At 41.2% G+C, this 13,774-nt stretch overlaps 1 protein-coding gene across 1 annotated transcript in view; it reads right to left on the bottom strand.

Moving 5' to 3' along the window:
* Positions 1 to 7,616: 7,616 nt before the first annotated feature.
* LOC135710925 (uncharacterized) overlaps positions 7,617 to 13,774 on the bottom strand; it is a 209,204-nt gene continuing 203,046 nt past the window's right edge. The window contains exons 8-11 of the mRNA XM_065233630.1: positions 9,885 to 10,176; positions 9,698 to 9,817; positions 9,294 to 9,639; positions 7,617 to 9,232 (exon numbers count right to left, since the gene is read on the bottom strand). Coding sequence (XP_065089702.1) covers positions 8,137 to 9,232; positions 9,294 to 9,639; positions 9,698 to 9,817; positions 9,885 to 10,176 — 1,854 coding nt within the window. The 3' untranslated portion in view covers positions 7,617 to 8,136. The remainder of the gene's footprint in view (positions 9,233 to 9,293; positions 9,640 to 9,697; positions 9,818 to 9,884; positions 10,177 to 13,774) is intronic.

Here is a 13,774-nt window from a genome sequence, read left to right as displayed (position 1 = left end):
AATATTTACTATTGGATAGCATATGATAAATGCTAACTTTTGTGACATCTTCAGAGTGGATACTCTAAAATTAACAAAAATCGTAGAACAAATACCTTAGAAGACATTGTTTTATCTTATATTATAGAAGTGAAGAGTATTAAAAATAAAAATTAACATTTTCAGTTAATGAAGTTTTTATCAAATGTTTGGATTTTGAACTCAAAATTACTGAAAAAAATAATTCCTTGTTTATTTTTCCAATTCTATTTTTTCTACACTTTTGTCTCAGGCGCCAGTTTGGTTGGAAGTCATGATTTCCCTCAATGATTTTTTGAAAATTATTGAATCTGTCATTTTGACATTTTTGCAGGGCTCAAAATGGCTGACTTTCAGCTGAAATGTGAATGATTAGCCAGAACAAAGAATTATGTAACAATTCTTCTTCTCCATCAAGCTTATTGCATATTAGCTAATTGCGTGCTCTCAACTTAGTGTTCAAGACGCATTACCACAGTTATTAATTGAGAGCTTTCGATGTATGTACCATCTTTGCATTAAATAGTTTAATTTTCTGGTACGTACAATCATACTTTTAGAGCTCGTGGAAGCCGAGAAATTTTCAATCCCAAAACATTTCTAGACCAGACTATTCGCTATTTTTCGCTATTTGGCCTGGAACTACTATATAATATGCTTTAAAAGATCCCATTCATGTTTTAGACATGATAAATCTGCTATGAAAAATCACACGGCTTATGAATAGCTCTTAATTACGTACGGCCTTCAGATCGTTTGCTAATAATCATACATAAGTAAAGTACGATTTCGAAATATTAATTCACAAAATTGTCCTTAATTCAGTCCGGCCTTGAAAATCTTTCAGGTTGAAACTTTTTTCGATTCCCCTGTACACAGCAAACTATTTTCCATTCGACCTCTTTTTCATTTTAGACGTTCATCACTTCATTGTTGAGACTCGGTGGCCTAATAGTGATCGTTTTTGCTTGCTGAGCAGACAACCGTTGGTTAGAGCCCAGGCTTGTTTCTATTATAGATTGGTTTTGTTTTGTATAAGAAATCGTAAAACATCGCTACTTATAATGCTCGATCGGAGTAATGTGATTTTTCGGAAAATATATGACATATTTTCGATCCGGATTCGAACACATAACTGATTTCTCCAGGGACGTAATTTAATTTGAAAAGTGTCATTTCACCGAGCTCAAACGGTCATTTGTCTTTATTTTTCCTTGATTTGTTCACCGTTGATCTTGTTTTCCGTGCTGAGCACCAATGCTACCGACGCCAGAGAGGCAGCTCTCATACCTGGACCCTACCTATCGACCCATTAACTCATGAACTGGGAACCAACGGCTTTACGAAGGAAGGCGTGATCAGTGATAACATGCCTCAGAACATCCAGCGCCAACTGGGATTGAAGCCAGGCCTGCTGGGGTGAGAGTTAATCACGCTTACCACTACACCACCGGCACCACTTAAACGGTCATTTGTTGACGTGGTTTGCTGTTACACAAGGGGTTCGGTGACCTAATAGCGAATGCTTTTGCTTACTGAACAAAAGATCGTTGGATCAGTCCCAGGCTTTTTTACTTCGAAAATTTGTTGTAATTTGGATTTATTGATTATTATTCTTTACCTATTCACATTATTCATTTTGAGAGACGGTCATTATCGTCGTCGTAGCGCCTGCCGTCAGGATGGAACGCATTTTAAGCCACAATTCAACATTTTTCAGAATGAGACTAAAATAAAATTTGGGGTGTTGTTTACATGTTTTTTGATTAATAAAAAGTTTTGAGATTTTTCCATGAAAGACGTGTACTTCTGGACTTTTTGAATTATTTTCAAGATAATAAGGAAGAGAATTGCAACGAAATTTAAGTCACTATTTGAAAGTAATTTTATGGATACTTCCAAGGTACGATTTCAGGTGAGTTGTTGTGAGAATTTTAAAGTAATTCGAATTATATTTCCAAAGAGAAGAGTTGCATGGAATTTCGAGGACATTTTAATCGATTTTGGACATTGAATGTTGGCCTGTCAACATTCTTATGATATGTAAACAACTCGGTAATCATTTAGCCATTTAGCTGATAGTCTGTAAAAGCAAACACCATGAAAATGAACAAGGTAATCGAATGTTGAAGACAGTTATAATTAACAATTAATGTTTCTATTTCCCGGCCATTTTTGGTTTCCTGGAAATCGTGAAACAACTGATGGCACTTCCCGGGAATTCCAAGGAACCGGAGTGATGAGGAAAGCATAAATTTAAATTAATGACAGTAACGCATCAGATTTTGTTTTGTTTTTTTTCCTTGATTTGTTTTCCGTTGATCTTGTTTTCCGTACTGAGTACCAATGCTGCTACCGACGCCAGGAAGGCAGCTCCTACATCTGAACCCTACCTATCGACCCATAAACTCATGGACCGGGACCAACGGCTTTAATTCTCTTGCGAAGAAAGACGCGATCAGAGATTTTATGCCTCAGAAAATTCCGACCCTTTGGAGTGAGAGACAGTCTCACTTTCCACTATACCACAATTGCAAAACATTTTCGATTTTTCTTCCGGCTTATTCTGTAACTTTAAGCAGGCTTGCTGAAACTCCTCAAACTCATTGGAGGTTTTAAAACACTCTTGTTCTGTGAGTTTAGGCCAGCCCTCACCTCGAGTAAGTGGCGGCAGGAATATGGAAGAAGTAAACAAAAACTCATCTAGAGAGAGAGAGAGAGTGAACTTCAGCGAGAGGATGATTTGACGTAAGGTGCGCTTTTCGAGACTCCGGATAACTTTTTTGTTCGACGGAAGAAGCTCAGAGTTCACGCTCACAAGCTCTGAAGCTCAGCGGAATGATTTGGCAGTAGGCATTCTACTCCTCAGAAAAAAATGCTAAGCTCGGCTCATATCAAACTTGCGAGCAATGCTCCATCAAGCCTGATTTCAAGTTACGACTACCCGTGGGAGTTTCATTTGATCCAGAAGATATGTTTGAATTTTCCCAGAAGCCTCTTCCAGTTTGCCTAGAAATTTTCATCTTATTTAATCGAAACTTTTTTCAAGAAGAACTTCTGACTTCTACTAAATTTTCTTATGACTTTCTGAATATTCATCCAACTTATGCAGCAAGTTTCATAAAACGTTCCTCCGAAGAAAGATTCTAATTGATCGTTTTAAACTGCCCACCCAGAATTCATCCAACTTCCTTGCTTAGTCTTTTTGGCTTCGTATAGAAATGTCTTCTGATTGCTCCTAATGTGTTTCCTGGCCTCCCCCAGAGATTTCTTAGGGCTTGCCTCAGTAAACTCTGTCAACTTCATCTGGAACATTTTTCCAATTAACTTTAAATTCCTCTGGAAGCTAATCCAAACTTTCACTTTGGAAGTTTCTTATGGCTCTTCTGGGACTTTTCTTGTAACTTTGATCCAAACATTTGGGAATAGGGAAACGTATTTTTGGTAAAATTCCCGGGAATTGTTTCCTGGGATGTCACAGGTAGGAAACAGTTATTCCAATTCAAAGGGCAGTGTTGACGGAATACTGTGACGCATTACACATCTTGAAGAGATTCCTAACAGAATTCTTAAAGTAATTCTAAGTGATTTTTGAGAAGCATTTTAAGAGATTTCAATTCTGTTGATATTTTCAAAGAAATACTGAGAGAAATAAATGGAAGAAACTATTAGGACCATCCTTAAAGAATTTTTCAGAAGAAATTAATAAAAAAAAACTGCTATGAATTTTAATAGGATTTGCAATACAATTTAGGGGAGAATTCCAAAGAAAATTTTGGGAAAATATAGGACCAACCAAGACAACTGAGTAAAATGTCATGTCATATTCCAAGCGACAATTCAGGTTTTATCATAGTTTTTAAGTTTTCTGTAAACCTCTTCGAATCGGTAATAAAAACAAAAAAAATTAATTTGAGATCTGAGTGTTCTGAGGAAAATCTCAAGATTGAAAATTGGTAAGCGAGGGAATTATTTCAGCCTTATATAGCCTAGTTCATGAAGGCACAGTATTACCAAGCCGAAGGCGGCAGTTTAGATTCTCGGTCCGGTCAAGGTAATCTTTCGGGTTGGAAATTTTCTCGACTTGCCTGTCGGCTATCATTCGCGTGATTTCAAGACTTATGTCTATAGACACCACTGCTCGTTAGACGCACATCTCTACAGAATAAACATCGTTGACTGCAATATATGTAGGTGCAGTACCGGTTATGATGACATCGATCTCGCATTTTTTCATTGCCCGAGTAATGACGCCTCCAGAGCAAGACTCTGGATACCCTAGTGGGCCGAGGTAGACAACCCTTCCGTGAAGTAAGAGATGTATTGGGAACCCGTGTTCTTCCTTACATGCAGGTAATCTAAAAATTCCTTTGTTTATCTGATTTAAGAGTTTGATGTGATCATCTCTTCCTTTCCAAACAATTTCCCACCATTGTAAACCAGTTTTATTATCCTCCTGTTTCTGTGCACCTTGCCCCTGTCCAACCAGCATTAGGTCAACCGTCCGAGCATAGTGTCTGAAGGAGGTTTTGAAAACCTGTTCTCTACCTAGATCCTTCCAATCGAATTTGTTACCCATTAACCTCGAGCCCAGCACGAGTAATTGGTACCCGATACCAACCTAGATTTACTGCTGTTTAAAATGTAAATTCAAACATCACTGATTGTCGGCTCCACAAAGTGTCACACACGAATGAGCTAAGTACTGTTACCGGCGGGTAACATTGCTGACTTAAAAATTAAATAACACGGAAGAGTAAGAATGTTTATATTAGGGAATTGATTTATTCCGATTTGTAACGGCAAGTTTGAATGCGCGAGCGGCTGAGATCAGAAGAGTGACCGTACAGCTAATGAGTGAGTGTTAATGGTGGGTGGATGGTCGTCCTGGCTTCGCCTTACCGCGAACGGTCTTTGAAAAAGCCGTGTTGGATGACCTTCCGTGCCTGCTCCGCCAAGCAACATCTATCGCGTCGGTCACGCTCCATCGCCGCCGCCATTGTCTTGGCTATTACTAGTGCCAAGCCCTGTCCAGTGGCGTCCCCACCGGCCAGCCACCACAATAGCGCGCCTTGATCGGAGCCACCGCCTTTGTGTGGGTTGCTACCGAGCTGCGGACGAGAAATCAAGAGATCACCCTGGTCGTGGCCATTGGCTCGGCCCATGTAGTGGCTGCCATCACGTTCATCTCCACTTCCGAAGCCACTACCAGCAGGGACGGCGACCTCTGGACCATCGTCACCACCAAAGTCTCACCTGCACCGTTGCCACCGGCGCCTACCGAACGCACTGTACCGGCGCTCTCTGGACCAGCACCACCTCCGAACTATCGCCATCGCCCCCCACCGCCCGCAATGTACCGTCAAATCTAATAAACAGGTATTTAACCGTTTCCATAGTGTTGGTTAGGATCTACCGTGTCCGAAAAGTCTCCCACGCCTATACGCCCTGAGACCCGGAACCCACAAAGGTCTTGAGTGCCAACCCTGGAAGCTGCCGTTGGTCAAGACCAGCAGCTTGGGGTTTTAGGGGGGTTCCCTTCAGGAATTCAGCGGTTCCGGTCCTTATAAAACAGTCTTATAGTACATAAACGAATTTGTTAGAAAAACGAACCAATTCCCTGAATATTCTGCAGAAATATGCTAAGGAATAGCAAAAAGGACCATTAGGTTAAAAATCGTAAAAAAAAAATATGTGTGTGCTTCTTGCTCTGAGCCGCTGTAAATGTTTAACCGTGACAATTAATAACTTGATATATTTAGTATAAATTTTTTAGAGAGCACTGCACATGCAAAACATATGTGAAAGTTCCATTATTTTTGTTTTTGAGCTTTTACTAGACATCTCTGTTGGGCTGCAAAGTTTCAACTGCTTATGAACTTAGGAGATTTCAGTGCAACATTATGAGCTTACATTTGGAAGCTTTATAATTGACCACCTGCACTATGTTATTAACTTTCCAGCCTTTTGTCCATTTTCGGTCGATTACGGACCATTTCGCCGTTTTTTCCATTCGAGTATTTGCCTTAAACAGGCACTTCGACCATTTGACCAATCGGTATTTTGATCTTCGACCCTTTGTCTTTCAACGTTATGTTCTTTGATTTTTTGTCCATGGCAATCCCTGAGACTATATTCAGATAATCTATGAGGACACTCGAAGCATATCACTGGTAACAAAATGATCTTTACCCGGGACTTTATTGAGATGGTCGATGAGAACACACAAAGTATATCACTAGAAAACTATCGCATGCTGAAGAATGGATGATGATTCAGATTTTGGTTAGTAATCTCTAGTATCCTCTTCGCTCTATACGCATTCGGTCAAACGGCGCTTCACCTTAAACGTTATTTGGCCAAATGACCTTAAATAAATTTGGAGTTGGGCCTGACCACATAAAAAAGGATATGATGTGTACAGATGGAGGTGAAAAAGGAAATTACTTCGAAACCCTAAGTTTCTTCAATCTAAAGGGAGCTATGGTATGATGGGAATAAAAGCAAGTGCTTCATATGCAAAAATGGGAGACATCGAATGATTTCTTACCGCCAGTAGTTCGACATGGAAAAGCAACAACAGGACGATGAACAGAGCGATAACAGTACATAAAGGTTACAGGAGGATGAATCTGTAGACAATAATATCATGGTTATTGAGGAAGTGATGGACGTACGGAAGGAAGAGGTGGTGGCAATGGATAAAATACATGTGACAAAGGAGAGGAGAGAAGCAAAACAAATGCTAAATTAAGAAGCAACAACATCTTCTACCCCAGTATCAGATTGGTGAATATTTTTACATTGCCTTCCCGTTTTTGGCAACGCATAACTTTTGTTTTTATTTGCTTTCTATATAATCCATCCAATGGGTTTTTTTTTTTTTAATTTGTGATTAATGATTTCCATTCTTTAATGACTAACAATACCATGAAAAATTATTGATAATACATTTGAAGAAGGAATTAGCTGATGAGGTCGTGTTGCCAAAAATGACAGGGCACTAAACTACAAGTTCGGCATCATAAACTAAGCAAAGATTAATTAATTAATTAATTTAGCTTTATTTAGGAGGCACTAAGCAAAGATGAGACAAAAAAGAAAGGAAGATGAGGCTTAGTAGTTCCTAGGATTTACTGACACGGGAGAAAACTACACGATAAAAGTTCTCCCGGGAAGAATCAGAAGAACTCATCACGACCTTCCTCTGTCGGACAAAACAATCCAACACAGATTGTGTCTTCACGAAATTGTTTTGTCGAATTTTTTAAAATGTTTTAAATTCAGTATTACGGGTCACTTCTGACCGTCATCGTCGATATCTCTCAAAATTACAATTCAATCATATAAATCAACATTACCAGTAGCCGGAGGTTTGTCTCGAATTTCCGATGGTATCATTACTTTGTTTGATTGAATGATCGTTTCCGAGAAATCGGCGATGGCAGCACTTTTGACTGAGTTACGTAATATCGTGGTATACCTATAATTGATAAATTATCATTTTCCAAAAAAAAAACTATCAAAACCATCATGGCTTCCACCAAACTCAATTAGACAAATTATCTCGACCCAATAAGGAAAAACCTCCGCAAGTAATTTCCCGAAAAACTCCCAAAAAAGACCCACCGCACTGTGCACACCTTCAACTGTTTGGGGTGTCACAATCCACCCGTGAATCATAATTCATCATTTCCGCACCATTCGCCTCAGTCGCTTATTTTAATTGGTTCAATCACTAGCACTTCATCGTTCGTTCTGCTTTCCTCGTCCTTCTTGCCTTCCTTGCCGATTATTATTTTCATTATTATTATTATTATTCGTTATGTAGGTCAATTACTCTAGCATGGATTTCCGCGCCGATTTTTTTTTGTTTTGTTCGAAAGATTTGTTTTCCCCTAATTATTGGATTTCTTCTGAATCTACTGCTGATGATTTGCTCGCTACACTTAAATATCACCAGAATTCGTTTTCTACTTTCCACTTCGTTACTATCTCGCCGTCTCTCTCTCTCCCTCTCTCCATCTCACGTGCGCGTGCCCATCACTAACGATTGAACGCAAAGTAGTAGAAATCCTGGGACTTCGGCATGGGCTACACCGAAGTCTCCAGCTCTTGTCAACAGAAGCTGTCCTTGGTGGGATCGAGATAAATGGGTGTCAGGGCGTGACTGCTGGCCATGTGGTGGTGTGGGTTCGAATGCGGATACGGTGGATGGTGCGGGAATCGCCCGTTAGCGTCCACGTGGTGCGTCTGCAGTTGGTGCTTCTTTTCGACCCGTTTCCTTCGGGCACAGGCGGTCAAGCCTGCCGCGAGCGATAGGAAGAGTGTTAGGAAGGCGGCTGCGATGCCTACGTGCAGCGGCGAAAGGGGTAGCCGAATATCACACTCGGTGGGGCTCTCGTCCTGGCCTGAAGGGCAGTGGACCTTGCCGTCGCACCAAAGCTCCGAAGGGATGCACGCTTGCAGCTCTTGACACTTGTACGGGCAGTCGTTGCCCGGGTAGATTTCCATCCAGGAGAATTTGTACTCGTTGCCTTCGATCTCCCGCGGTTTCCGGGAACTCTTGAACTCAATTATGAGATTTTTGGAGATTTCAAGGGCGCTGTATTCGTAGGCGTTGTCCCACCCGTCGGAGAAAGCGACTACGTCTGGACCGGAGGGGCAGAGATCGCGAGAGTTCTTCGGGTTATTTGTGGAGTATACCGAGATTCGAGCGTCAGTTGGACATGGAGGAGCCGATTGGAGCAGTGGTGGCATCCAGAAGCCTTTCATTTTCAGGACCAGATAGCTGCCTTCGGTTTCCGGTTCCAACAACCAAGGTTGTATCAACGCAGGGCAAGGAGTTGGTCTGAGAAGTGCGTCACCGCTGCGACCACGAAGCCGTCGATCACTCCAATCCGTATCGCATTCGTCCTTTTCGAACTCGTACCGACCTTCAAAATAGAAGTCTCGGAAGTCCTGATCCACGTCCATTTGCATAGCTGTGAAGCGGACTTCGACAATGCTAGCAGCTAGCGGAGCTAGATTGATGGAGGTGGAAACGTCCGAGCACAGGCAGTCTCGTGGAAGCGGAGGTATGTCCGTCCAGGGAACTTCACTGATTCGAAGGTCAGCATTTGGTCCACTGTGGTGGTTACAGTGCCAACGCCCGGATCGGTTCTGCATGTTTTGACAAGAACGACCACCGAAGCGGGATCGTGTTATTGATAGTCTGAGGAGAGATGTTGAGCGTTAGATTTATTCAATTGGTTGTTAACACACATTGATCTTACCGTACGCTTTCTCCTAGTCCCGCTTCAAATCTGATAGTGCAGGAAATGTTTGGTGAACCACCCCTTCCGTAGAGGAACACGTTGGAAGGCGATCGGAAAATTCCTCTCAAAGCGGACGATGATCGGAATACTCGATCGCATGACTTGGGGTGGAATTGGATCAGAGCTGCAGGTTCCGGCATTGCTGAAGGAGCGACCAGAGGTTCCAGTGGTGCACCTCCCAGCGAGTTATCAACGAATTCGTATCGCAGCTTGAAGGCTGAAGCCGGTCCGTACAGTCGAGCGGTCCCAATGGGACTGGGACGGTACTCGATCGTAAGATCGGATCCCGTTGATAGGTAGCTCTCTGTTGAGGGAACAATAAATTAAAACTCGATTCGAAATTCGCCTTAGAAATATCTCACCTTGCGTAGAACAAGGTCGACTTCCCTTGGTGATCAGCGATCGCGAACATAGTCGGGGAACCTCCTCACGGCAAATCTGCTCGATCAGGCTGGCATTGCGGATATATTCTGGATTGGAGCCTAAGAAAACTGGAAATTGGTACCACACCTCAATAAACCACACACCAATACACAGAGGTCAACTTACCGTAGGGTCGGGAGGTGACCGACCATCGCCCGTCCCAGATGCGAAGCTGCGTCACACACTCGGCGGGCGACTCGAATCCGGTGGGATCGATGGCCGAGTGGTACTTGATGAACGAGATCCACACGGTTTCGTGACGACGGCCCTGGAAGTGGTAGATGCAGGAGCTTTCCGGCGGAAGCGTATGCTGCGGGCTTTCCAGTTCACCGGTTTGGCTTTCGAAGGCGCTGATCGAGAACTCACAGCGACCCGGCTGACGGATGTAGGACTGAGAGTTGGAGTTGACGTACAGGATCTGCGGGAGGGAATTTTCAAGTTGTAACGATGTGGATAAAAATGGCTGCTGTATTTATATGATGGATATAGAACAAAACGATATTGAAAGTCTACTTCATAGCATAACAATAATGCCCTGAAAAGCGTGCCTAATAGGGATATCGCAAATCAAACCAAATGGAATTCACGTATGTTGTGATCATGGCTGTGTTGAAGGTTATTGTCGTCAACGAAGTTGTACAGTTAGAGCTCTTCCATTACACAGCGGTAATGTGCATTTGAACTTTCTGTATAAGCTATACTCATTGGCGTTGGAGGGGTCCTAGGGGTCGTCAATTTGATTTGTTGAACTACACCCAACCGGGAAATGTAAGATTCTATTACAGATTTGAATGAAAGGTATGCAGAATTTACAGTGTTTGGCAACATGAACAAGTTCTAGAATGTGGCACTGGAAGATTTTTTGAATAATGTTGAAATTTTTATGTTAGCTTAATTTTCGAGTAAAGTTTGCTTCCTCAAATGCATTCCATCTAGAAAATAATCTCGTGAAGGTTTTTTTTTACAAAAATATGCATACTGGAAAAACTTGCTTGTACGCTACGCTACGTCCATTGAAAGAACTGCCATTAAATTTTCTATTTGAATTATATGCAGAGGTTGTACTAACTCCAACCCTATATTGGATATAAGAAAAATGTGTTTTGCTTGTACGGTTCGATAAAAACTTGTGACAAAGCTATTCAATCGTTACCACATTTAATGGCACAATGCCAATGCATCCTGTTATGATTGTATGCATTTCCACTGTAATCAATGGCTTGACCACTTGAAAAAATGTTCCCAGAGACAGTGTTCCATTAATGAGCACGTTGATCCGTCATCCAGGAACGCATAGGTAGAGATGGACCTCCCTTTTCCATGTATCGTGACTTTGACGTGCTTCAACAGTACTGTGTCAAGACAACAGTGGTGGGTATTGCAGGATGCAGTGTCTGTTTTTATCATTTACTATCACATGCAAGGAGTAGGTCGCTTCAACCCAGTGTCGATGAATTGCGTTTGTTTTGAACATCTTCGTAGCTACGAAACGAGCGAAATGAACAAATGAGTTTATTATACATCAACGAATACGCGTTTGTTGATATTCACCAGTGCTCGATTATCAAACACAAAATTGTCAAAATCAGAAGTGATCCTCAAAAGCAAAATAATCAACGACATTTTGGGAAAAATGATTATTTTGAATATTGACGACCACACTGCAAAAATCATCGATATTATCATCAGATCAGCTTGAGGCAATAATTTGCCGTCGACTTATGTCTAAAAACCACGTTCTTCAGCACTATATTTTTTTTAAATGAAAATAATCATTTTGCATTTGATTCTCAATATCATCCCGACCAAGATGAAGAAGAATATCAATATTTACAACAACAACAGAGGCGATAATGAGAATCCAGCCACGAATGAAGAAAAACAAATGTTATTTTTGATACTCCGAGGTTGCCTAGATCAAGGGAATTTGTTTATATCAAAATTGAAATTCATGCAGGTAGTTGGTCTATCTGTTAAGGTTTTCTTCATTTTCAGCTAAATTGAGTGTAGAAGAAAAGATTTTTATCAGCACTGGCAGGATGGCGTGAACTTATTCGGCGGATTTACTTGACCAGAAGCTGTCGATGCCTGTCTATGTCTCTGATCATCATGCAGAAGCTGATGGTGCAAAAATGGGCATCCATTCTGTCTGCAAGGAATATTCACTTCACATGACTTCAAATGTTTTTTTCAACCATTTTCTGAACAGCTTTTTCTCTTTAATAACTGGGATTGCGAATTCATCTTCAGGAATTTTTCGCATTTATCCAAGGTCGGACAGGCCTTGCCGGATGTATAGCACATTTTTTGTCCGATCTTGCTTTCCTTAGCCTCCGTGTGGGTGTTCCGACTGCGTCTTTCTAGTTGCTTGGTACATTTTTCACTTGTGCTTGTCTCGTTACCTTGCCCAGGGCATCAACTAGTTGACCTATCCACTCGCTGAATTCCGAAAACGAAACAGTTCTTTTCGATTGACGAAAGATGGCCCAATTCATCTTTATCACAGAAGGCAGGTGATCTACGAGTTCCTGTACTAAAGCTACCGTATGCGTGATAATGTTTGAACCATCGTACAAATAAGGTTCCCGTTTCACCTGTGCATACAATGCCTTGGTTTTCTTTGCATGCACGTAGCATATAGCTCATACCGTAGTAGGCTGTGTATAAAAAAAATGATTTACTTAGTTTGACAGTTGCACCATGACGAAGTGGCAGCGAATTCGTGATTTGTCCCACGCGCAAATGTCGTAAAAACACATTTCAATCGCCGTGGGAGTGTCCCGGTGGACCGTCAAAAGAGTTTTAGACCGAGAAAAGAAAGGACAACTATCCGCGAAGGTGGCCACAGGTCGTCCGAGGTCATCTTGGGTTCCGAGCGTTATCGCTGCTACCAAAAGGAAGATTCGGGTGAATCAAGTGCTTTCAATAAGGAAAATGGCAAAGGAACACGGGATCAGTGACTTTACGGCATGGAAGATCGTAAAGGAAGATTGCGGGGCACCCCTGCTTCAAATGTTTCATCTGTACCTACTCCCCTCGCTGCTAACAATGTTCAACGAGTTAATGGAGCTACCTATGCTGCTATTGCAGCGGGTAGAAATCAAAATACTAACCAACGTTCTAACGGAAATTTTGACAATTTTGACTTAGGAAGCATTACTGCCCCTAAAATGGAATTTTTACAGAATTAATTAATTGACATGATTTCTGATATGCTTAAATCTAACTCCATGTTTGATGCTATTCAAACTGGAGTAAATTTTTTATTAAATTTGTCATGACTTTAAAATTCAGTAATGGATTTTAAAGCATTAAACATTTTAAATTGGAATGCTCGATCTCTTCAAGATAATGAAGACGAGCTATTTAACTTTTTAAGAGTTCATAACGTGCATATTGCCGTTATAACTGAAACGTTCCTTAAACCTGACCATAAGGTTAAGAAGGACTCAAATTATTTAATTTATAGAAATGATCGTCTTGATGGACCCTGTGGAGGCGTTGCCATAATTGTTCACCGACGAATCAAACATAAAATTTTTTTCTTCATTTGAAACCAAAGTTTTTGAAACGTTGGGAGTTTGTGTTGAAACAAAATTTGGACAACTTACGTTTATAGCTGCCTATTTGCCATTCCAATGCGTAGGCCAGCAAAAGAATTTTCTCAAGGGTGACCACCAGAAACTTACCCGTCATAGGTCTAAATTCTTCATTATTGGTGATTTTAATGCAAAACACCGCTCATGGAATAATGCTCAAAGCAATTCCAATGGTAATATTCTGTTTGATGATTGTTCTGCAGGTTATTACACTATTCAATATCCAAACAGCCCAACATGCTTTTCTTCTGCAAGAAATCCCTCCACTATTGATTTGGTCTTAACTGATTCATGTCAACTTTGTAGCCAATTGGTTACCCATGCTGACTTCGGTTCTGATCACCTTCCAGTAACTTTTGAAATATCCCAAGAAATAATTTGTAATCCCAACAGCTCTACTTTCAATTACCATAGGGC

The sequence above is a fragment of the Ochlerotatus camptorhynchus genome, unplaced genomic scaffold, assembly GCF_037179485.1.
Source record: "Ochlerotatus camptorhynchus isolate MF236.1 unplaced genomic scaffold, CSIRO-AGI_Acam_v1.1 ptg000406l, whole genome shotgun sequence".
In the NCBI taxonomy this organism is placed as follows: Eukaryota; Metazoa; Arthropoda; class Insecta; order Diptera; family Culicidae; genus Ochlerotatus; species Ochlerotatus camptorhynchus.
This window is presented reverse-complemented; position numbering and strand designations above follow the sequence as displayed.